We start from the raw sequence: 25,494 nt of genomic DNA, 5'->3' as shown, positions 1-25,494 counted from the left end.
AATAATAGCCCCTAAAAAAACAGAGGAAACTTCTGCACTGCAAATGCCAGTCTGCTCACCTCTACTGCTGCCTATACCTTCCTCACCACTTTAGACATTTTTATTTTGTGTGGAGGGTACACTAGTTCTCAAAAGTAAAACAGTAGGGTATTCTGTTAAAACAGGCCTTGATGCTTCTTCACAATGCAGCTTTCTGTGCAGACTGTAAAATGATTGTCAACTATTTTAAACAGTTTGTTGGCAACAAAGGCCTATTCATTTCATAAATGTAACTTTCTGGAGAATGACTGTGGATATAGATAGTCAGATCCTGGGATTTTAGCAGCTTTAAACAAATCCTCCTATATACTAGGGATGAGCCCGATGTACAAGTCAAACGTAAGTTCGACTCGAACATTTTGTGTGGTCGCCCCTTGGACGAATGCTAAACATTATGGGGCATTCGTGGAAAATCTGAGCGCGGTGGAATGCCCCATAATGCACTACAAGATCGCAGTACATTGGTATCTGATGATTGGCCAAAGCATTTGGAATTAAATTTAAGGGGAACCCCGCACCCAATTCTTTTTAAAAAATGGCGTGGACGTCCCCCAGGCACTATATACTCTGAACAGCAGTATATATACTGTACGGTCTGACCTATATACTCTGCAGAAAATTGGCCATTAGGTGTTGGTGGTACCAGAACACTGTAAGCCCTCACAGTTACTCTTGGTGAGCGCAGGAATGGGCCCTGCTGTGAAATATTATATCAAGATTTGGAATTACATGCCTTTGGTGGTGGTGTCACAACACTGTAAGCCCTCGCAGTTACGCTTGTTGGGCGCAGGAACGGGCCATGCTATGAAATATTATATAAAGAATTGTAATTATATGCCTCTGTTAAACAGGTGCAGAAAAATTGGTCCTTGGGTGGTGGTGGTGGTGTAACAACACTATAACCCCTCACAGATACTCTTATTGGGTGCAGGAATGGGCACTGCTATGAAATATTATATCAAGAATTGTGATTACATGTTCCTGCTAAAAATTGAGCCTTGGGTGGTGGTGCCACAATATTGTAACCCCTCACAGATGTTCTTGTTGGGCACAGGAGCGGGCCCTGCATTGAAATATTATATCAAAAATTATAATTACATGCCCCTGTTGAACAGGGGCAGAAAAATTGGACTGCTAAAACATGAATGCTATCTGGATAAAGGGGTCCTTGAAAGGTAAGGAAGTCGTCCTCTTCCTCCTGCTGTTCTGCCATAAGTGCCCTGCCCATTATTCCATGAAGCGCGTGCTCCAGCAGGAAGACTAGAGGGACAGTGTCACTGATGCATGCATTGTTGCTGCTCACCATCCTTGTAGCCTCCTCAAATGGTGACAGGACAGTGCATGCATCCTTAATCAATAGCCACTGGCGTGGTGAAAATCCTGGCTTAAGCCGCGGCTGTTTAAAATATTTTCATTGCTTTTGGATGACAGTGTTTTTTAAGCTCGTCATAAAACGAAGATACTGCGCTATGAAGCTTTTTCTTCTTTTAACTGGTAAATATATGCCAAAGTGGAAGACCATACAGAAGGATGTGCCAGTGCTGTTGTAAAGAATATTACATGAGAACAACAGTTCCCTGTATCGGGAGGTATACCGGCTCTGGAGGAGCCCTAGGAGGATTATTCACAGGCTGAATGTCCCATTGCTGAGCGAGTTTGATCTCTATAATTTGAGATCCATCTTATGCGGTAAGTGGCCACCCTTATTACAAACACCGAACAGACGTTCAAGCCACATCCTGAGTGTTTTACATCATGAATTTTTATTGAAGCACCATATGGACTTGAACACATACACAGTCTAATTTGTATTATTTGTATTGTATTTGGTTGCGCAGTTTGATTCCTTCCCACAAATTCATGAGCTGAATATTCAGGTTTTAAGTTGCAGCACCTCAATATACAGCTATATATAATTTTCCCTTTTTTATGCACGTCAAGTATTATTTATTCATTCACAATTTTCACATATTAATCAACTTCAAGATTTGAGACAGCGCAGATTTTCCATTTTACACTTGTTTCACAGAATAGTGGGTTTTCTAAATTGAAAACTCAGCAGAAGATGTTTGCCTCTAGTCTCTCTTTGATTGAAACTCCATATGACCTGTCTGAGCAGAGCAGGAAGGACTAGAAAGGACAGGAATGAAGTACTCTGTATAAATTCGTTTTAACAGAAGAGCTTAAAAAGGCAGATAACTGTGAAAAGGTGCCTAAAATTCTACTTGCTTGTTGTCTGTTAGTCTTTGTAGTAGGCCTTGTACTGATTAGCTTTATTTTACCAATACAAAGAAAATGTGTACACTCATAATAAGCCATCATATATTAAAAAGCAAAAATAAATAGGTAAATACATAAACTATTAGCCTTATGAGTAAGCACTTGGCGAAACCTGCTAAGGTGGTCAGTCATGTCTGAGTCTAAGTACTAGCTGCTTATTTAAATAAACCTATCACTCCTTTGCAAGCACCTTTGTAGACCCATTTGTGTGATGAACATAATCTATTGGAACCAGGCAAGGTCTGCAAGCCATAGTGCACTTTGGATACTGTTTGTTGTGGTCAATCTCCTTAGCAGCAGAAGGCATCTAATTATGACGTTGAAATAAAACCAATAGTCTTATATATTAAAACATAGAGGAGTTTATGGAAAATGCCAAAATCACATCACATTCAGACCTTTTGGGACTTTATGACAGTTACCAAATACAAGGTAGATAACTCCAAATAATTTAAACAATACATTTCAATCAGAGATATTTAATAATGGCCATCTGTTATATGCAGATTTAAACTGCATTGACAATGCAATAAAAATGCAACATATACAAGTATAGATAAGAGGGCTCATCAGAATGATATTATGTATTGTGTGTTATCATTAATTTGTAAGTTAACATCAGCCTACATACATATTCCAGTCACATTACTGTCATCAAATGGATTAAAGTTAGTATACTGCAAGAGGAAGCTATGTTCTACAAGAAGCAAATACATCATTAAAAGGGTGATCTGTCATTTTCCCCATTCATTTTTGAGTATAAAAGGTAAAACTGGCATCAGTCGACAGTTAGAAGACAACCCATGTATTGAACTTAATTTATCTTTGAGAAACTATACAACAAATATATATTTTATATACACATCTAACACAACAGAATTAAACATAAGTTATTTGTTAAAGTTTTTTTCTTAAATAGTATGTATCTGTATTGCAGCTTTATAATAGCATCAATAAAAAAAAGATGGTTGTTTTATTTGAATTCTTCTTAGTGGCATATTCATTTAGACCAGAAAAAAAATGTAAATTTTGACTTCTATTATACTGTATGCCTTTTCTCTTCCATTGTGCATGTTTCTAGGTAGAGGAAATGATTTGTGCACACTTCCCAGGTATAGAAGGTAAGCAGCATTAGTGATGAATCAGTAAGTGCATTTAGGAGTATCTTTTTTGTTCATCTTGGCTCCAAGATAGATATAAATGAGTCTTAAAAGGAAGAATTCAACACAAAGTTCCTTAATTCCTTCTTAAATTAAGTCAGTTATCCTTATTTTATTTTTTTTATTATTCTTTTTAACATATCCACAAAACCTTGAGCTGGTCAAAAATTGTTCATAACTCCATAATACATTTTAATATAAATAAATACAAAATAAATAACAACAATATTAATAATAATAAATACATGATAACCAGGGAGTGACTTCATGAATTTTGACCCACTAGCTCTACATGGTATAAATTAAGTAAGGGGTACTTTCATTACAGTTATAGTCATTTTATACCTTGTAAACATACGTTAATGGTAGAGGTAATAAAAAGGATTACTAAACTCTATTAAATTTGTCATTAAAATAAAATGAGGGATCTGTGCAGAAGAATATTCATTGAGTCCATGGAACAAAGTTTTAATGTATAATCCTTGTCTAGTTCGTATAGGACAGTCATCACTAAATGGTCCAGATCTATTCGGACTGCCACGGCAGCCTGGGTGTCCTCCTTTGAGTTCCCCACCACCCCTCAGCAGCCACCTCTGTCATCCTCACAGCAGGGCACAAGACAGGAGGCCCAGCGGGTTTTGATGGAGTGTAGCAGCTGCCCAACTTTTCAAATTAACTAGCAGATGATTGGTTGTTAGAACACAAGGACATCCTACCAATCAATTACCCACTTGTTAACATGAAAAGTTGGGCAGCTCCCGACCCTGTTCAGATCTGCTGCACCTCCTGCCCTCTGCCTAGCAGTGTAAGGTAGGTCTGTGAAAGAAGGGAGACCTGTGATGGAAAGTGGGGCTGTGATATAAAGGGGGGACTGAGGACACTGATCTAAGGGGAGGGTGTGATGTAAAGGGAAAAAATTAGGACACTAATGTAAAGGGGAGCTCAGATGTGAAGTGGCCAATAGGGAACCTAATGTAAAAGGGGAATTGTGATGTAAAGGGGGGCTGTGATGGAAAGGGGGGACTATGATGTGAAGAGAGGGCTGAGGACACTGATGTTGAGGCTGGGCTGTGATGTAAAGGGGGACTGTAATGAGACGGTGGGACTGAAGACACTGATGTTAAAGGGGGGCTGTGTTGTAAAGGTGGAGAGCTGTAATGTAAAAGGTGGGCTGTGATGCAAAGTGTAGGGTTGTAATGCGAATGGAGGACTGAGGACAATGTTTTAAAGGAGGGCCTGTGATGTAAAAGATCATCACACAAACATGTGATTCACAATAAAATCTTACTGACTAGACCTCCATGAATTTTAATTCCATAACCCTTGTAAAAGGAGTTATTTGCATAGATATACAGCATTTGCTTGCAATTTTTATTGTTGGTTCTACAGTTTACAAAGTAACCCTCTACTGGTAAATTATTTGTAATGAATACTCTCTGGTGCAGTTTCTGTTCAGTAAAATGGTAATCTAGGTCAAATTATTTTGTGACAATCTTTGATAATGTAATTTTCTGGATCAATCAAAACCTTAAAGCTAGCCAAAAACAGCCAAATCCTGTGTTCACTTTAAAGATCTAAACTGTAGTCACTTAAGTACAGCAGGAATTTGAGTTGCATGGGCATGCCAATCCTATTTCCCATGGCTCACTATTTGTCAATGAGCCTGTCCAACATATCAATGGACTAGTAGTGAATTATGAGGGGGGAGGAGGGAGCAGAGTCAAGCATAAGTTGCTATTTGCAAATTCAATTTTTGAGAGCTTGATGTTTTCTGGAGGGCTCCATAAGAGGTACAACTATACATATAGGCACTTTTATGTGCCTGCTGTTCAGAAACTATGAAGAGAAAACAGGTTTGCTTTAAAGAAGAACTCAAGAAAAAAAAAAGAATATTAGGCTCTCACAATAATTGTTTCTTCTGTCTGTGTTTTGTTTCACTGAGAATGTAATGTTCTACTTCTGATTTTGGACTACTATATGCCCAAAGGCCTGTTTGCAACTCAATGTTTGTGTGTGTGTTCAGGATAATGCAAGGTATTGCTTATCTGGGCAAATAATGCAATACTCTGTGTAGCACATATGATTTGGAAGTTCTGGAGTTTGATAGAAACAAGAATGAATTAAGTCTCCTTAGAGTTTGTTGTCAGTATTGCAAGACTGCAAAAGAGCTTTTGCAGTAAAGGTAAGATACATAGTTACATAGTAGGCGAGGTTGAAAAAACACACAAGTCCATCAAGTCCAACCCACGTGTGTGATTATAACAAGATCGATGTATGGCACACACATTCATTATATGTACATGCACTGCATAAAGGGCAATTATCAATGCTGAAATTAATGTATTCTTGTTGAAAATAACTGGTTTGTGGGCCTGATTGCATGTTACTATAAAAGGCAGCAGGTTTTAAGTCCAACTAAACAGAATATTTAGCCAAATATCAGAACTCAGCCACATTGACACATCACACCTACCAATCTATTAATTTGATTAAAATAGGGTGGTAATCAAGGGACTAAGGTGAGTTTCTACAAATGTAGGTGTATTTAGGTTGCTGTGAAAAATGAAGCTGAGAGTTGTGATGTATTAACATACTAAATACATTTTTACATAAAACCTGCCAGCATCCTGGTTGATAAAGGATGATCTAGCCCTTTCCTCTCCAGGCTGACTGTCCCTAGCTTGCCCCTTTGATTCATTGGAGGCTCAGTATCTCATGTGGGTGTTACCATGCATTCTTCCTAGAATGCCAACTCCTTCAGATCAACACCCAGCCATGAAGGCATTTTAATATTTGCATAACTCCTTCCAAGAGCATAACTCCTTCTGGGTTTTCCAGGTGTGCTTTGGCAAAATTTAAAAAATTGTCAGCAAGTCAGCAGGCAGATTAAGCCTGCCTTTTTTTGCTATACAAAGGCACAGATTTTTATTGTGCAGCATTACAACCGTAGGCATTGTACATGCTACCCACCGGCTTTCTATCAACTGATGTCCTCATAGGGTGATTAGGAGGATGTTGGGCACATTAGGGCATCCTTGTTTGCCCATCTTCATCAGCACTGGGTCACACTAGCTGAATGAGGGAGAGAAACTGAGGGAGAAGAGAAATACTGGAATACTAATCAGTACCAATGTTTAAAGGTACATTGCTTTGTTAAAACAACCTTGAATGTTAGGTGTCCTATATGTGTAGATGCTGCTGCATTATGTAAACCTATTACTTTAGTTTACATTTTAAAATGGGGTGTCTCAGATTATGCATATTTTTAAAGGGTACCTAGATTAAAAAAAGGTTAAGAATCATTTGTCTAGATGATTCTGAATGTCTCCCAGCTTAGATATGGGCTTGACTATATCTGACTAGTTAGAGCTTCTGATGTGAGAAACTCAGTGTTTAGTGACATCGGAGTAGGCAATTTCAGTGCAAGAGAACTGTGAACAACTGTGCGCCAGACAGAAAGATAAAACTAGAGATCCTCTTTAAATATAAAATAAAGACTGAGTGTAGTGCCACGTTAACCTTTACTTTATCCTTAGAATATTCCATATTTGCAAGAGAATACTGTAGACCAAATGAGACCTTATTACAATCCATAATTATCTACTACTAGCATGAGCTAGTCTATAAGCTATGAAGAGAAATAAAATGTGTAATAACTTTTGGAGTGATAACCTCAGTCAGATGGAAAACAGTTGGTTGTTCAGCAATAATGAGCCAAGACATGTTCTCTTGGTAAAATGAGATACAATGTACACACACATGCCTCCGCCTTCATTGCTCACCAACTCTCTTCACATGCGGGCTATAAACTCCTTTTTTCACAGACATCACCAACATTTTATGCCAGGTCTCTGCATTGAGTTTTTTTGCAGAGTAAGCCAGAGAAAAATCACCTGACCAAGGGCTTTGTACCCTTAAATAAAATGTACAGAAGACAATATGCATCACTAAAATTAGTCTGAATGGATGGTAATGCAGAACGGTTTCAGAAAAACCCAGATGCTGCAGGTCAGATAAATTAAAATCCATTACACTATTTTAAAATTGGCAACACTGCTTATTGTGATGGACAGCTAATATTTCGCTGGACATTGTCAAAGATACAATTTAATTAATCATAGCAATGCCATAAATAAACATCTATAGTGATTTGAATGCTGAGGTGCAGTTGGCATTAGAAACTGCACTGTTGCAGCTCTACACATTATTCAAATTCAATCCTTTGACAAAAATTATCCAAAGATTAAATCAGAAACATACTGAAATTTTGTAGCACCAAGGAGAAATAGTCCAAGACACATTACACAAAATGTTTTTTTTTTGAATGTGCTGTTTAGAGTTTCAATGTAGAAGAACTACGGCAAAGCTCTAAATCAGTCCACACAAGTTACAATCTAAGTGTACAATCGTTATACATCCCTTTAGATCTATCAACAATTATACAGTGAGAGGGCCTATCTAAACAATTCATTTTATGCCCAGTCAGGTGAGTTCTTGGACTCCATATTTGTTGGTAGATTTTAAGGAGAATGTATACTCAGATTGTAATGTATGTGACCAACTCTGGACAAATGAAATAACTATGTGCCTAGCAGACAGCATAAGTTATATGTATTGTCGTTTACATGATTGCAAGCCTTTTAACAATTTTGAGTATACTTACCTCAACAATATTTAAAACCATGACTTCTGCCCACAATGCATTCTTATCTCAATAAGTAACACATTTACTTCAGGATAATATAGGAGGACATCGGTCTCAGTCAAAACAACACAGCTAAACTGTTTAGTCTGTTTGGCTTCAGAAGAACAGCTAATTATGTCTTGTTAAAAAATGCTCTACGCTATTGACCAAATTCATGTTAAAATCTATCCATGTAGAGAATAAAGGCTGCAGGCATACAGGATATCTTTTGCTATGGAGATATTTTGTCATGCCATGCGAGACAACCATATTTTAGCAAAGGTGGGAAATCTAAGTGAAGAGTGCATTACAATACTGAGTTACAGATATCTAGAATCATTTGTATTATATCAAGGTTTGCCACTTGTATCTGTGCTATTGTTTGACTAGGAGTGAAAAACAAAACTGGCATTTAAAGTTCACACAGCTCACATTAATGCATGGGACCGGTCACTGCTAATAACACAATAAGGTTTGCATACTGGTACCGCTTCCAACTAAGTACAGTAATAGGGGTCAAGTGCAATGGCAATCTGAGGTTTTATTAACAGTGCCAGCTGAGAAGCCAAATAAATTTTGTATTATGCCCTTGTAGGGAAAAGCAACACAGTCAAATCAATTTCAGCCCCTGGAAGTGTTTGTACCTTTCTTCCCTTTGCTGATATGTTTGCTTGGGGAATCAAGAGATATAGAGGATGCGAATCAGTCTTTTTCCTCCAAAGTGACAGCACTGGTTCTTGGTGTTGGCCACTTAGGTACCCTGCACTATCATATGGTGGTGGACAGAGATCCTCTCTCCTAAGTAAGTTCTATTGTGTGATTTTGGGCTTACACAGGGCTTCTTCTCTTTGCTACTGGGGCAAACATAAAGGCATAAAAGAAAAGGGTAGTTATGTATAAGCAGCTGTAGAGGCTAGAATTATAGTGTACCTGTTGCTTTATACTGCATAGGCAGAACATGTTCTTTTTAAAACATCCTATATGCTGTAGATACCACAACTCTGGGTTATTTACTTTAGAAGTCCAGATTTGATCTATATCATTTACACTGTTTGGTCACAAATATCTTTACACCAACATTTAAGTAATAACAAATTTCAAATGAAATGATACAAAGTAAACTTGAAATGTTTATGTTATCCCAACGATTCTGCTTACCCAGCCTTTTGGTATCGTATATCCTTGCCAGGTACCTATCTTCTAGATACACAATAAATTAATTATAACAATAGCATAAAGAAACCAAGAGAGGGGTGTAAATGTCATAGGGCATGGCTACATTGTTAGTATTCAATATGTAGCTTTACAAAGGTCTTTTATGCATTCATCAGATTTATTTACCCACTCCTTGCAAGACAGTCAAAGCTCATGGCTTCTGTGCTTAGAGGCATTGCATTTGGACTAAAACTACAATCAGCACAGTCTTCATGTTATAGTTGTAATGCTTTGACTACTTTTGAGACTGCCTAGTTTAGTGTGATTTATTTCAAACCATTGTTCATTTTTCAGAAAGATGTCTGTGTGATATCATGAATGCTATAGATAGTGTATCTTCTTTATATTTATTTATATATGTACATACATTGATCTATATCACATTCCAACCCACTGGATTTTCTTGAACTACCACTCTACTTTATGTAGTAGGTGTGATTAATAGCAGGGTTCATTTGATACGCAAGGCTTAAAATCCAGCACTCTCAGAACTGCTTCTGTAGCTGGGGCTACGACTGTGGCTGGGAGAACGACTCCGAGTCCGGCTACGGCTATAGCTGCTGTAACTGTCATAGCTCCTGCTTCGACTACGGCTGTGGGAGTAGCTGCTCAGGGAGCTGGAAGATGGGCTAGGTCTATAGTAAGGAATTGGGCGCTTCCGGGCACTGAAAATGAAAGATAACAAGTAATAATTACATTGTTGTGCTTATTATATGTTGCCACAAGAAAAACAGAGCAGTAAGAAAGCAATCTTGTTATTGGTTAATAATTCAAAGCATTAACAGACATATGTTAGATCTAAGCATTTAACCATAGATGTTACTTTTTTTAGACTGTAAAAGTAAAGGGTGGTAATGGGTGCAAATCTTACCCCATAATGGTATGTGCAGACAGATGGAGCAGTACAGGTACCAAGTAGAAGCATTCATTGTGATGCAACCACACTGTGCAAGACAATCAGTTGATCTCTACAGTGACCACACATGTATTGAAAGCTGAGATGACTATAAACTAATATTTCAGGTTTCTGTGAAAATTGGGTTAACAAAGATTTGTGCTTTTCATACACTTAATATAACAAACTGATTCATGCAATCCTGGATCTGGATCTGACCCAATAAACCTTGATTTGCTTCGCTTCCATGGTGCAACATGGTATTTGATCACCTCTGCAGTTTTTATTTTTTGCTCTATTAACAAAAGAAGAGCGACAATTTAGAAAAAAAAAAACACAATATCTTTTACTTATTGCTATAATATCCCAATAAAAAAAAACAATACATTTTCCTCAATTTAGGCTGATATGTTTTCATCTACATCTTTCTGGTAAAAAAAATCGCAATAAGCGTATATATTGAATGGTTTGCGCAAAAGTTATAGCGTCTACAAAATAGGGGATAGATTTATGGAATTTTTATTAGAATTTTTTTTTTTTTACTAGCAATGGTGGCGATCTGGGATTTTTATTGGGACTGAGATATTGCGGCGGACAAATTGGACACTTTTGACACATTTTTGGGACCATTGTCAATTATACAGCAATCAGTGCTATGAAAAGGCACTTACTGTATAAATGTCACTGGCAGGGAAGGGGTTAACACTAGGGGGTGATCAAGGTGTTAACTTTGTTCCCTAAGTGTGTTCCAACTGTGGAGGGGATGGGATTGGCTAGAGGAGGAGACAGATAGGTGTTTATACTTTTTATGAACACGCTATCTGGCTCCTCTCCCCTGTGGGGACCGGATTTGTGTTTACACACACAGATCCGGTTCTTGCTCTGTCACAAGCAATCGCAGGTGCCCAATGTTCATCACGCATGGCAAGCACTCGCATTGGCTCTGGACACAAGCAGCGGGCGTGCACGCCTCCTACAGTGTCTTAAAGGGCCGACGTACAGCTACGACGGCTCGCCCAAGGGAGCCGCGGCCGGTTCGGGAACCAGTTAACATTGGATGTTGGCATCATATGCAAATTTCTTATAAAACCTTTTGCAGAGAACATACGTTGCAATGATCACAATACATATGTCACTTGCCACTCAAAGTGAAAAAATGGGACAGGAATGGTCACTGTAAATGAGTGACATGATCAGTTTGCTGCTTTGCTCAGTGTGTGGTATGACCCTGTAAGGTGGTTGTAGGGGGTCTTTAAGAGATTTGACCTTACGACTCACTGTAATAGGGTAACAGAGAGTCTGTTTCCAATTGAGGGAATACTGTTCTTCAATCATAGGAAAGAGCTTTAGTTGCTGAGGTATGAGGATCAAACAGTGGTGGCAGCTGAGTAGGACCTCATTCTGCAATAGAAAAAGTGAAAAAAAGGCCAGCTTTGTGAATTTGGTGTTATGCTGCTGTTCTGGGGTGTTAAAAGTAAAGGACTATGCTTCCTTATAAGCAAATGAATTATTTTATTGCTGTTTAAGTGAGTGCCTGGTCTGTGGATTTAAGCCTCGTACACACGGTACGATTGTTAGACAACCAAGCGTATGATTTTTGTCTTAAGGGAGTGTGCCAGGACCTTCTCTTACTAACATTACACAATTGTTGTGCCACAAACACAAATGTAGTGGTGTACTACATGGAACTTCAGCTCTTGAGCGCCACCCATTGGGCCCCTTCTGCTAATTTCGTGTTTGGTGAGCATTTATTCTGAGCATGCGTGTTTGTACTTTTGACTTTTGTGTGACCGATTTGTGTACTGACCATACAAAAATCTGACATGAAACCGGTGTCCGCCAAAAATGTATTAGCCTATCATCCAACATTTGTTGGCGAAAGTTGGACAACAATTGTCAAAAGGAGCGTACTAACGGTAAGATTTTGGGACAACATTCTGTCAACAATCCCCTGTCAACAATCATAGCATGTGTACAAGGCTTAAGATGTTGTTTTTGTTTGGTAATTGTTTCTAAGCATGTAACTGAGTGAGTTTCCATTGTTTGCAATAGCGCTAATAAAAAATCAGTGACATGAGAAGAGAAATAGGTGTGGGTTAAAGAGAATAAAATATTGGGAAATGGGTGCAGTGTGAAGAGGCAGCATGGGTTTAGCCACATCAGAAGAGGGAAAGATGTCTCTATGGTTCCAGGGGTGAAGGTTGGTTCATGTCTGCAGAGGGATGGGGTGGCAAGATGACATATATGTATATGTATATATATTTATATCTTTCCATTGCATTCTTCATCATCATCAGCTACTCCAATACCACAACAATAAAATAAGATTAAAATAAACTCCCTGCAAGTCAACTCTTCAATACTCAAAAAAAGAAGAAGAAAAGAATACACAACATTTAGACAAAAAAAATTATCATGTAACAGGTCCCTATAAAAAAACAACTTCCCCTCAAGTACTTTTCATCTTTGTGTTCTAGTGAAATATGGGGGGAGAAATGTGTGGGAATGGAATTGATAATGTTTTCAATTTTTTTCTTCATGAAGTACTTCATTTTAAGCCTTTAAAAGCCCTTAGTGAAATAATTCTCTGGACCAAAGGGGTGATTGAGGGTGATCACATTGGCAAAGACGATGCTATTAAATATTTTATCTACTTCCTTCCAATCAGAGTTACTATAAAGGTTAAAGTAATGTGGTTCACAGTGGGCTTACATTTGTTGAGCATAACCAAAAGGCAACTATACTGCTACATCTGTATGTATAATTCCAAAATAATCGTGTATTTTATTATGCACGTTTCTGTTAGCATAAAAAAAATGGTGTTTTATAAATCACAGCTCACAACATAAAAGACGAAGGAGTTGTAATTCAAAAACAATATAAGACTGTTGGAATCATAGATGGTTAATTAACTGAATGACCTTCCTGCTTTGTTTGCTCCACATTATCCACACCTCAGACAGACGCTGAAATTGTTGAGACAAATAGTTAGTAGGTAACTGAACCAACCGTTAAATATGAATAAGTTAGTGTCAAACAAAAAGGAACTGCAATCCATTTCAATACAGCTATTGATCAGCTTGAATACCTTTAGAAATGCTAAATGTTTTGTAGCCCATTTGGGGATTTAAAGAGCATCAAAAACTGCTATTTTCTTTCCCAAGTATGTTACATTGTATACACATTGCAACCGTAAACACTAAATCTGTTTGCACATCTCTTACAACTGCTTATATGACAGGGCCTAGCCAACCATACATGATAAGATGGCAGGAGAAAGCACTCTTTACTTACTTCAGCACCTTTTTGACTTTATGAATACTGACACCATTTTTTTTTCTATATACTGAGTAATTGTGACATAGGCTGTATGCTGAAATACTTAAAAACAAACTTTCAAGACTACATATTTCTGTCTAGTTTCAAAACATAGAGAACCATAAAATGGTTATAACAGAATTGAAATTGCAGTACCCTTTTGCACGAAAACATGTTTAAGCTGTGCAACATATATAAGGCAGAGAGAAATAGATGGTAAGAGGTCAAAGCCAGAAAACCAAGATCCCAGATGTGCAACAGACTGTAAGAAAACACATATTTTGTGAGTGATTAGTGTATATGGGAGAGGGTTGCATTTTTTCAGTAAACACCTGATAGTGATTAGGTTACCACAGTAACCAAGAAGACTTGCTGTAACGTACATCATTGGCAGCTGATCTTCAAAAGGAACCTTGTGGGATGGAACAGCATAAAATGACGTGACATACAAATAAACAATTATACATTAAAGTATACATGTCTTTAATTCAAAGAAACATGTCTCATTTGCAGAAAGTTATTAGGTCGTTTGACTTACCATTGAAATCTGTTTCCTAGAGTAAAGTACAGGACTCAGGCTTCTTTAAATACTGTAAATACGACTATATGGAACTACCTACAGGTGATTGGGAGGCTGCAGGGACATCCTATCCTATATAACCCCTCCCACTCCCATCTAGCCTCAGATTTGTAGGGTCTTGTTTAGGTGAAAAATGTCTGGATCCACCAAAGGAAGTGACTATATCCTAAGGAAACTTTGCACAATAGGATACTGTTGAATGAAATGTTTAGGAGGAGAAAAATCTTCTCCTCCTACACATGTCCTACAGGACAACCAGCATGTGAACCTGGAAGCTGGTTTTGGGAATTTTAAATACCCCATGCTGGATACCTTCATGTAAACAGATTCTGTCTGCTTTACTGCTAAACAAAAGTGTACAGCTTTAAGAAGTGTTGCAATAATTTATTTTAGCTTGGGATTAATGCCTGTAGCAGACATATCATCCTGTTCCTATGTCTCAAAAGGCAAGGAGTCCTTCTCAGCTGATACTTTTTTTTGTACTGTGCCTGTATTAAGGGCAAAGTCAAAGACCAAATCAGGAGGTAGGTTGAAGAGGAAACATCTGTGACCTGTTCTTTCTATGACCCTAATAAAGCCAGACATTCTGGCCATGATCTCTGACAATGTGGCAGAAAATTCCTCTTTAGAAAGGAAGGTGGAGGCTGGTATGGCCGATAAACTGGTTAGATGATCAGAGGAAGGCAGAGAGTTACAATGGGGTCAACTATCAGAGGAAAGAGTGTTAGGTCCCTGAACAGATGTACTGCCATCCCTCAAAGGGAGCTAAAGGCTAAGCATGAGACAACAAGCCCATATCTGGCATGCCTGTGAAAAATGTCCCTAGACAATATAGTTGAGCAGAAGGGGAGATACCTTGGTGCAAGCAATTGAAGGCAAAAATAAGCCACTAATAACAGGGTGCTCAAGCACAGAAAGCATTTTGGCTGTGCAGGTGCAGTAGCGCTTGTTTGCACAGACACACTAAGGTGCGACTCATGAGATGTGCACAGATGCAACAGCACCATACAAAACATACTCCAAAGCCTAAAATGGCTCCAAAGTAAAATTTTTACTTTGGCTATTCTGGGTCCTACTGCATCAGAAAAGGAGGCAGTGGTTCCAAAACATCCACAGGGGAAAAGCTGCACTGGGCTAGCAATGAGCTGAACATGTATAGGGCTTCTGCCTTGTACTACCCACAACAATAGCTGCAATAAACATGAGATTAACCCCATGCTGACGTTGCTTTCCATGATGGGCACACCCTCACTATATGGTCTGGCTCAGCACCAGACAGATCACAAGATCACAGCTTTTTGTGGCTAACTCCACATGTGGCACTATATGCCAAGGGAAGCACCCACAGGGTATATCAAGTACAAGCTATTATGGTGCATATGATCCAGTGAGAAAGAAAACTTCCTGGGAAAAAGAGGCTTATCACCTAGGACCAAAAAAAAAAAATGAGGTTAGCTAAGCGTGGGAGGGTGATGTCCCTTCAGCTTTACATTTTTCCCTGTGTTCAATAACCTAAAGGTAGCTGCATATAACCCAGTTTTAATGATTTAAAAAAAAAGTCTGTGTCTTGTACTGTGCATTCAGGAAATCTAGTTTGTTATAAATTAAACATGTTAGATTTTCCAACTATCAAATCACTTGTTTTTAACGCCAAGAACTTGCTACGTGTCAACAAAAAGTATGTGAACCCCTTAGAACCAACTGGTTTTCTGCAGTAATTTACCATAAAATGTGATCCGATCCTTATCTAAGTCACCATAGACCAGTGATGGCGAACCTTGGCACCCCAGATGTTTTGGAACTACATTTCCCATGATGATCGTCATACTCTGCAGAGTGCACGAGCATCATGGCAAATGTAGTTCCAAAACATTTGGGGTGCCAAGGTTCGCCATCACTGCCATAGACACACACAATGTCCTAAGCTGATAACACGCAAACAATTCTAATTTGTCATGTCTTTATTGAACACACTATTAATATTCACAGTGTTGGAGGAAAAAGTAAATTAATCCATAGACTAATTACAAAAGATAATTATAAAAAGCAGTTTGCACACCTGGAGTCCAATTTATTAAATTAACTTGGATTTGTGGTTTAGAGCTACTTTGATAAAAAAAAACACACTCAAACATTTTAGGACTGTTGTTCAATAGAAGCATCAGCTGATGAGAACAATGCTTCACAAAAAAGAGCTCTCTAAAGACATATGATCAAGATAAGTTGATCTGCATAATGCTGGAAAGGGATACAAAGCAATCGCAAAGTATGTAGGCATCCATCAGTCGACAGACAATTTGTCTATACATGGAGACAGTCTAGTACTGTGACTACCCTTCCTAGTAGTAGGTGTCAAGCTTAGATGACTCCTAAGGTACAACCCACTACCCAATAAGGTAAAGATTAATCCATAAGTAACAGTAAAAAGCCTGAAAACATCACTGGAACTGACACACATCACTGTATATGAGTCTACCATATGTACATCTTTAAACCAGTAGGGGTTCCATGGCAGAACACCATGGAGGAAGCTATTAAAAAAAAAAACATAGCAGTGTGCTTGAAGTTTGCCAAAGAGCACCTTGGCATACCACAGTGCTACTGGGCAGATGTTTTGTGGACTGATAAAACAAAAGTTGAATTGTTCAGGAAGCATACTCAGCACTATATGTGGAGCAAAAAGAGCACAGCTTACCAACATCAAAACATCATCCCAACAATGAAGTATAGTGGAGGGAACACCATGATTTGGGCTCGCTTGCCTCATGGCCTGGACCACTTGTCATCCAGGAGTGAATTAATTTCCAAGTTTACCAAAATATCCTACAGGATAATGTCAGCAAAGCTGACTGCCAACTGAAGCTTAGTAGAAAATTGGGTCATGCAGCAGGACAGTGATCTAAGCATTAAAGTAAATTCACAGCTGACTGGCTTCGGAAAAGAAAATGTGCCTTTTGTACTGGTCCAGTCAGAGCCCAGACCAAAAACTCCTCCTGAAAGTGGTGTAGGTCTGAACCAGAGCTACTGAAAGTGCATGCTTGAAGTCATTGCTGTTAAAAGAGGGTTCAGGCTGCTATTAACTCAAAGGCTTCACTAACTTTTTCCTCCAGCACTGTGAATATTTCATGATTGTATTCAATAAATACATGAAAAATTGGAAGTGTCTGTGTGTTATCAGCTTAATCACATTGTACAATATTTGTCAGTATTATTGTGACTTTTATAAGAATCAGATCACATTGTATGACAAACTACTGCAGAAAAACAGTTAATCCCAAGGTGACTTCCTGTCTTCTCTGCAATGTAATGTGTGGATGTCCCCTTACCTTACCGCTGTAAGGTAACAGCATGTGGGTGTATCTTTCTATTTCACCAATGTATCCCCTGGCAATCTCCCAGTCTGGCGTCTCTGGCTCTGCTGGTGTGTATCTCTTATCTGGAATCAGAATCCCCTTTTTGTCCATGGTGTATCTGCATCAAATAGGCCTCTCAGTAGGGTATGGGGAAATGTAAGGAACAGGAGGGATGCTTGATAGTGTAGTAGTTTAGAATATTTATTTGATAACAGCAAAAATAAAGCACGGTACTCACAATAAAAAGTATCAAACAGGCATGTAAACACGAGCAGCGAGCTCGCCCACGTCACTTCTGGGGCCTAGTGTTTCCGGCTCGTGTTCGTCACAGTCAAGTGACTTCACCAGGGAAGAACTAGAGGCATTAGGAAGTGTCTTTTATATGCATATTGGTTAGTATATGAAGCGGCCATTTTCCTGTAGCCCCGGTCGCCAGAAATAGAGCGGCGGCCACTTTCTAATAGCTCCGGTCACCGGAAATAGAGCGGCGGCCATTTTCTAGTGGATGTTCAACAATAACAAAATATTGCTCGCAGCCATAATAAATATATATACCTAGCGGTCGAAATGACCAACAGAATAAAAAAATTATAATAATTTTGGGGGGTTTCTATTGAATTGGCCTGTGGTTACTGCAGTCGGTCCAACAGAAGCCCTCCATTCATCCAGCTTCTGTAGAAGGGGCATGTCCAAAAAAGTACTGCCGAACAGCAGGGGTGATTGCTGTACTAACATCAGATAGTTAATACAGCAGCTCTTCCTGAGCTGTCAGTTTCTTTTTTTTTTTTTTTACGAAAAAAAACTCCTAGTATGTTTCTAGGCTTTGTCTGATTTCAAACATATGTTCTTTTGGGATGTGGGTGCCCTTAATTTCCAGGTTAGTGGTATATTTCATGCAATTATATTTATACTTTATTACTTATAGTTATAGGTAATGTATACTAATTTTGGGGTCCTGCTATGTAAACTGCAGTGCTTTTTACAAAGATGTTCTAATGATTGCATAATAAAGATACATAATAGAGATGCATAATAAAGATACATACAAACATACATAATAAATAGACTGGGTGAGTTTATTATTTTACCTTGTAATTCTTCGTGGCTCCATAAAGCTAGGGGAATCCCTTCTTCTCTTTCTTATAGGTGAATAACTTCTTGAGCGTCGACGGGGTCTTGCTGCTTCTGTATCATTAAGTCGTGTTCGGTTCTCACCATCCTTCACCCTAATATAGACAAAGCACATAAGTAATTTCTAAACACTTTTAATGAAAGAGGTAAGCATTGCCTAATTACCAACCAGGATAAAATGAAAGGACTACAAAACAGAGATGATGTAATTTTCATTGAATGGATTTTGGGGAAAAAAAAAAAAAATATTAACAAATGTAAGAATGGCGCTTTGCTCATTTAAAAGAACCTTGCATTCTAAAATCAGGCTGGTCATCAATAAACATTCTGCTTGGTGGCCAGACTTTGACCAGACTTTGAGATTGCCTGCCTCTTGAAAAAGAAAGCAATAGAATGCAGACAGGCAATCTGTAATAGGTGCAAGCTCTATAACTAAAATACATTAGCATAAGTTACTGGTCATCCAGTAACTTTGCTTGACCAAATTTGACTGGGTCATTTTTGTAAGGTGGTATAATACAATCAAGGTACAACCCATAAATCTGTCTTCTCCTTTTGTTTACTTATTAGCAAACACAAAATAAAAAGTTGTATACAAAATATTTGCAAAGGTAAAATAGCTTATTTGCAGAGGGTTATATGTTTAATATAATAATACTTAATAGTTGTGATTGTAAGCAGATCTTTTATAAAACATACATTTTAAAGTGTTAGCAACCCTGCACTATAAAGATGTTTAACTCTTCAATGTTGCTAGTGACTATTAAAGCAAAACAGTTAACCATCCATATGGCCAGGATGGACTATGTGGTAATGCAATTACCTTGTTTAAGCATGGATGTGGCCACTATACCATATATTACACCATTTTCCCCTTATACTTTGGAAGCTCAGCTAAGGCACCAAATGTGTATGGCTATGAGTCATATATCGAGGGATCTGAATAACGACCCAATGTTTGAGGTGTATGTATAACATTTTCTTTAATCCTGTCAAGTTTTTATTGCTCTCTCAAAGAGTTGAATAGAATCCATTTGTCCTGGTGACCAGTATCACTGTGACAAAAAGTGATGAGGACATTCACACTTTTACAGTTGTCACCAGAAGAAGAGGTGAGGGTCAACATTCCAATGGGGACTGTTGTCTATGAGAGCAATTTCCCTTGCTCAATGAGAGATATCCTTTAATTTTATGTTGCATCTTCAAAACAGGAAATCTCCTCAACCGAGTACAGATAGCATATAATAAATGGGGTTATAATCCCTTCTCCTTTATAGTCAAAACTAATAAAAAATTGTTTATCTATACATAAACCTTAGGTACATGGATGCAAAAAGGATGAATGGTTAAAGGGATTACATTACCTTCAACAAATTTTGAACGTCAAAAAGTTCAGCCACAAAACTAAAAACACACTAACGTTATACAGCCTTTACCTGTTTAAAGCTTTCTTTTGAGAGGCAGATCGAGATCTGCTTCTGGCCATCCTCTTGTCACGTGACCTGGAGCGGGATGGAGATCGGCTGGAACTCCAGGAGCTGCCTCTGTGGCCAGTGCTGCGCACTGGACTCTTTTTTCTGTCAGAGTTCTGTCTAATATGCTTCACTGAAGACTCAGAGCAGCTATTCTGTCTACCACGGTGATGCTTTATTTTTAGCCTGTGACATACAAACCATAATTATTTCTATCCATTATCTCATTAGAACATTATTTCTCTTACAGTTATTGACATAAACCCAACCTAATAATTTACTTTTATTCACAATGGTTTAAGTGAAACTGTGTTTTAAGTCCAAAAATTCCTATATGCTATTTAAATATGACCTTACTTTTTGGCAGCGACACCATGGTTCTTTTCCATTCCAGTGGTATGTGACAATATTGACCCTTCAGAATCGCTGCTGTAGCTTGTATGGCTTCCTGAGTTTACAGAAGACTCCTTATGTATCCTGGTTCTGCCCCTGGACCTCCCATGGTGTCTGACTGATGATGGCGACCTAGAGTTTCGTCGATGCTTATCATTTGATGAACAACGACCACCTTTGCTTGATGAAACAGATCTTGGGCTCCTTACATCATTGCGATTGTTGCCCTTGTGATGGCTAGGTGATGTTTCCAACTTTGCATGTGTCCGTGATGATGGAGATATTGAATTTGGCCGCTGTAGAGGAAAATAAATAGAAATTGGGGAAAAAGAAAAGATAGGGAGATGCTTTAGCACTACTTCATCAGCAAGGAACTGAAATGTTAACTCACAGTTGCATACAGCACGTTAACACAGAGATTCTACACTGAGACTATTTTTTCTGCTTAGCCTTCTGACCCCAACAATGCAGCTCATGCAATTTTGCATGCAAAACGCAACAAAAAAAATAGAAAACAAGAAATTATTTCAAAGAGCGGGTAGGGGAAAAGAGAAATCTAAAATTAAGGTCTCACATAAAAAAAAGAAAGAAAATTAATTGTAGATTACAAAAGTATGGGTTAAATATTATTTGGATAAAAAAAAAAAAAAAGAGAAAAGTAAAATCAAATTAATAAAAAGTGAGGAGTGAGGTAGACATCTGGACAAAACAGCACAAAAACTGGTAGAGAGATTGAGGAGGGAAGAGGGGAAAGTATAAAAATAAAATAATAAAATAAAATCCACAAATGTTACTAAGAAATAAATTGTCTTTTCTTTAAAATTCATTTTAGTTTTTCTGAACTCCTTTATTTTGCCGGTAGAGTACTGTTGAGCTTTCATCAGCACCCCATGTTCTCAGTTTTGTCACACTGTGTTTTTTTTTTTTTTTTTGATTTAAGTCCCTCTTGGTTAACATCCACTTACCAAGAAAGTGGCATTTCCTCCTTTAGTAGGTAAGGTATGAAGAGAAGGGAAAAGTGGGGCAACATAAGTGCATCATTAGATTCACAAAAATGCAAGAGAGATAGAGAGAGAGAAAAAAAATAATAATAAAGAAAAAAACACACAAACCCACTTTCCTGGCCTTGTATTTTGAAAATGCTTGAAGAGGCCAATCACGAGGTTTGAGTGACCTTGGCTAATTACGTAAGGAACCTTTGCTCAGGCTTTACTTTAAGTCCAGCTAGTGTATGCTTTCTAAATTTGAATTAATTTGAAGAACGTATTGGATCATACATTAGTATTCAAAATTTGAACTGAACAATGGTGGCTTTAAAATGCAAGGAATAGTAAGTCAGGTTCTGCTTTACATATCATGTACAAAAAAATAAAAAAGAAAACATAAATAAAAAATAGTGTCCATTTTTTGAATTTTTTAGACTTCTAAAAATGTATGCATGTCCAATACGGTGTTCATTTTCAATAAATCATGTCAGTACTAGCTTACTTGTAAAGCGCATGTTGACACATATCTAAGACATAGGTATAGTAAACCTAACTAGGTTTAGAACTGTTTAAAACAGTAAAAGTATTGATATATGGCTAAGCACACCCATGATGAATATTCTGGGTATGTCTTTGTCAATGTAGTAAGAAAAGGGAGCTGTTCCTTGCCTCATTTTGGTCCAATTTGGATGTTAACCAAATATCATCAAACTGATGTAACCATATTTATGAAGTTATACCTCAGGATATTCAATATCACTAGCCAATATATGCTTTCTTCCTAGCTGTAAAAAGAAAAGATGGCACACATTTCCTATCATATCAATATTAATCATATTTGTAAGCTTGGAGATCCAAGTTACAATAGCTATTTACACATCCAAACAATAAATACCTCTTTAATGAACATACAGGAAGAATGATAAATGCTAAGGTGTTTCTGCTATTGGCAATGGACAAATAAGTTGTTAGAGACAAGCATTTCTTTCTTCTGATGTACAATTCTGTTACATGCCTGAATATTCTGCTCTCTTTTGAGTCATTTTACAACATCAAGTTTGAAACATCTCCCCTTTATCTTCAATAACAGTCATATTTGTAACATAAAATATATTCTTACAAACTGCACACAAAAACAAGGAAAATAAGCATTACAAAAGGAATATAGAGTTTACAAAGTTAAATAAAGACCCTTCTGTGACAAGCAAATTATGATTTTCTGGGAAGTAATATATTACTACAGAAAATCCCATGTAAGTTTAAAAAAATTAATCTGAAATCTGAATCTGAAAAAGTTAATTCTGAAAAAAATATGTCACTCTTCCACTCATGATTTACTAAAAGAGTTCAGAATCTTCACTTCAATTATCTAATCATGTGAAAACCAAATTCCTGTTTACTTATTTCATCTGCACATGATTGGTTAATTGAAGTAAATATTCATACATGAATGAAGATTCCTAACTGCTTTAGTAAATTGTCCTATCTATCCTATCTGTCCCCACTTGATCGTAGAAACAATGACAACAACGCGTCAACATGTCAAAGTCCATGAGTAGAATATGACAAACTAACAGTGTGATGATTCTGTACATCCACTCTGTTATGCTGGCCATATATAGAAACTTTAAGCTGGAAAAATTAAAATGATCACAAATCTATGACTCTACTGTTCTTTTGGAATGGGGGGGGGGTGTTAATTAGGCTAGTTTGAGAACAATGCACACCCATTACTCTGTACCCCATTCCCAACCATTAAAAAAAGTTATAATAAGTTTTTGCCCTTCCTCTATTCTCTTTCCCTTCAGAAGGATAAATGTGTCCATTTGGCCACACTTGATTAAAGAAAGGGCAGCTGGCACTAATGTCCACAGGTGGCTGGATCCTGCCTGTGCCTTTGATCACCATTTGAGAGATTTTTTTAGCTGTCAGACAATATAATTTGTGATTCAGCAGAACCAGGTGGTGAACATGTAAGAGGTTGTCACAATAGCATAAGGTGTACAAAGACCAGAAATGTTCCCAGAAGTTTTGCAGAGGGCATTATCACAACTCCATTTTTAATGAGGAGTTCATAAACACAAGCCAACACAGCAACAGGAATTTTGGAAAAAGCAAAATGGGACAACTTTTTACTCTCCAACATTAAACAGAAAATAAAATATATACATTTTGGGTAAAACAAGTCTATGGGTAACCATACAGAGTCTATTACAAGCTAGTGATTGCTTGCTTGGGGTTGCATCTAGTGTGCAACCTCAACCATAGATATTACTATTCGTATGCAATATTTGATATTTACCTGAGTAGAAATAAACGTTTTTAAAACATATTTGTTTTTTAGGCCAAAACACAATAAAAAAATATATACATGAAACACTATACATTCCTTTTGTAAAGATTTGGAAATGTAATGCCAAGGGAATGTTTAACTCAACTGCTACAGTGAGGTATACCAATGGATATTTTATTGAACTTACTGATGTTTTCAATTTTATGAATCCAAAATCACATAAAAATGAAATATAGTCAAAGCCATACAGTAAGTTAGTTAATTAATGAGCTATAAGTTTGATAATCAAATCTTAAATTTTTACTTTAGGATACAGATAATCTGTATTAGGAAGCCTCTACTGCCAGCTGGTGCCTACTCTTGCAATCAACTAGTTTTGCACAGGTTCTAGTGTCTGCAGTCTTACACAAGGCTATAGGAAATAGGGTAGTGTTTTTTAAAAAAGTCCATGGGGCTGATTTATTAAAAGAAAAAAGGCTTTACAAGGGTATTTTCCTCAGAGCTAAGTAAATGTGGTGACATTCCTGTCTGCAAAAAATATGCAATGATGTGCAAGGAAAATAAGAAAACAGTATTTTGGCTTGCACTTGATTGGATTATGGAAGTCAGCAGAGCTTCATCTCATTCACTAAGCTCTGGGCATAATTCCCACACAAAGTGCAACTTCTTTTGCAAATTGAGCAGTCTATTTGACTGTAGTAAATCAACCCCTATGTATTAAACATTACATAGATAAAACAGGTGAGGTTAATAACCAAATAAACATGATTAACATGCCATAATCCATTAGTGATACTTTATGAACATACAATATGAACATGACCTTTTTATGTAGCATAATACTGATTGGAATTATAAGGTATACAAAACATGTGTTAGGTATTATGCTACATAATATGCATATTTAACATTCCAGAAATTGTCTTGATTAACTGTTTCAGTTCCAACTCAACTATTACTTTAGCAACACTATGCTTTCTAGAGTTTGGCTTCTAAGACATTACATATTCGCCAGTGAAAATTTTACCGAAATCCTGTACTAAGCAATTGTAATTCACATCATCTCATGGTTTGAAAATGGGCTACTTCATTTTTTACATAGGAGCATACTTTAGCTGCAATATCAAGTAGCAAGACATGCCAACATGCCATACTATTGTTAAGTTATCATAGAGAAAATGTAGCAAATGCTTCAGCCTCCAAAATAATCAAATATGACAAGCTTTTTATTTCCCCTAAATAATATTCTCTACATTGGCTGAAACATTAAAGCTAGCAAAGTATACATGTAAATATACAAAGATACAGATTGTGATACAGAGTAATATAGCTAAACTAAAGATCCATTACATGCAGCCTATTCCAATACTGTTGAAGGTAAAACAAGTCTCTATGGAGGCATAACTTCCTGGTGTTGTATACAACATGATGATAATTAATTCTAATACAGAAGGAAATATGGGATTGGTAACTTTTAAAAGGCAAGATGAAAAAATGTCACAAAAGTTGCTAAAGCACTAACACTTATTGGAAACCTTCCTCCTTAAATAATAATTTCAACATGAATCAGGGCTGTATATCTAATACATTTGCAGAAACGTGGCATCAAATCAGAGATTTAAAAATGAAAAGGTCACATCAAAGTACTAACTACCAGCCTGGAAACATTTAATGTAAACAAACAGCAGGTGCTGT

The 25,494-nt window shown here is 37.4% G+C and overlaps 1 protein-coding gene across 1 annotated transcript in view; it reads right to left on the bottom strand.

Moving 5' to 3' along the window:
* Positions 1-1,783: 1,783 nt before the first annotated feature.
* LOC143958923 (uncharacterized) overlaps positions 1,784-25,494 on the bottom strand; it is a 382,425-nt gene continuing 358,714 nt past the window's right edge. Inside the window, exons 11-14 of the mRNA XM_077467909.1 lie at positions 20,485-20,816; positions 20,092-20,313; positions 18,613-18,750; positions 1,784-10,043 (exon numbers count right to left, since the gene is read on the bottom strand). Of these exons, the coding sequence (XP_077324035.1) occupies positions 9,848-10,043; positions 18,613-18,750; positions 20,092-20,313; positions 20,485-20,816 (888 nt within the window). The 3' untranslated portion in view covers positions 1,784-9,847. The remainder of the gene's footprint in view (positions 10,044-18,612; positions 18,751-20,091; positions 20,314-20,484; positions 20,817-25,494) is intronic.

This window comes from Lithobates pipiens, unplaced genomic scaffold, assembly GCF_037356315.1.
Source record: "Lithobates pipiens isolate NorthernLeopardFrog02 unplaced genomic scaffold, aLitPip1_a1.2 Scaffold_65, whole genome shotgun sequence".
Lineage (NCBI taxonomy): Eukaryota > Metazoa > Chordata > Amphibia > Anura > Ranidae > Lithobates > Lithobates pipiens.
The sequence above is the reverse complement of the archived record's forward strand: the minus strand, read 5'-3'. Positions and strand labels throughout refer to the sequence as shown.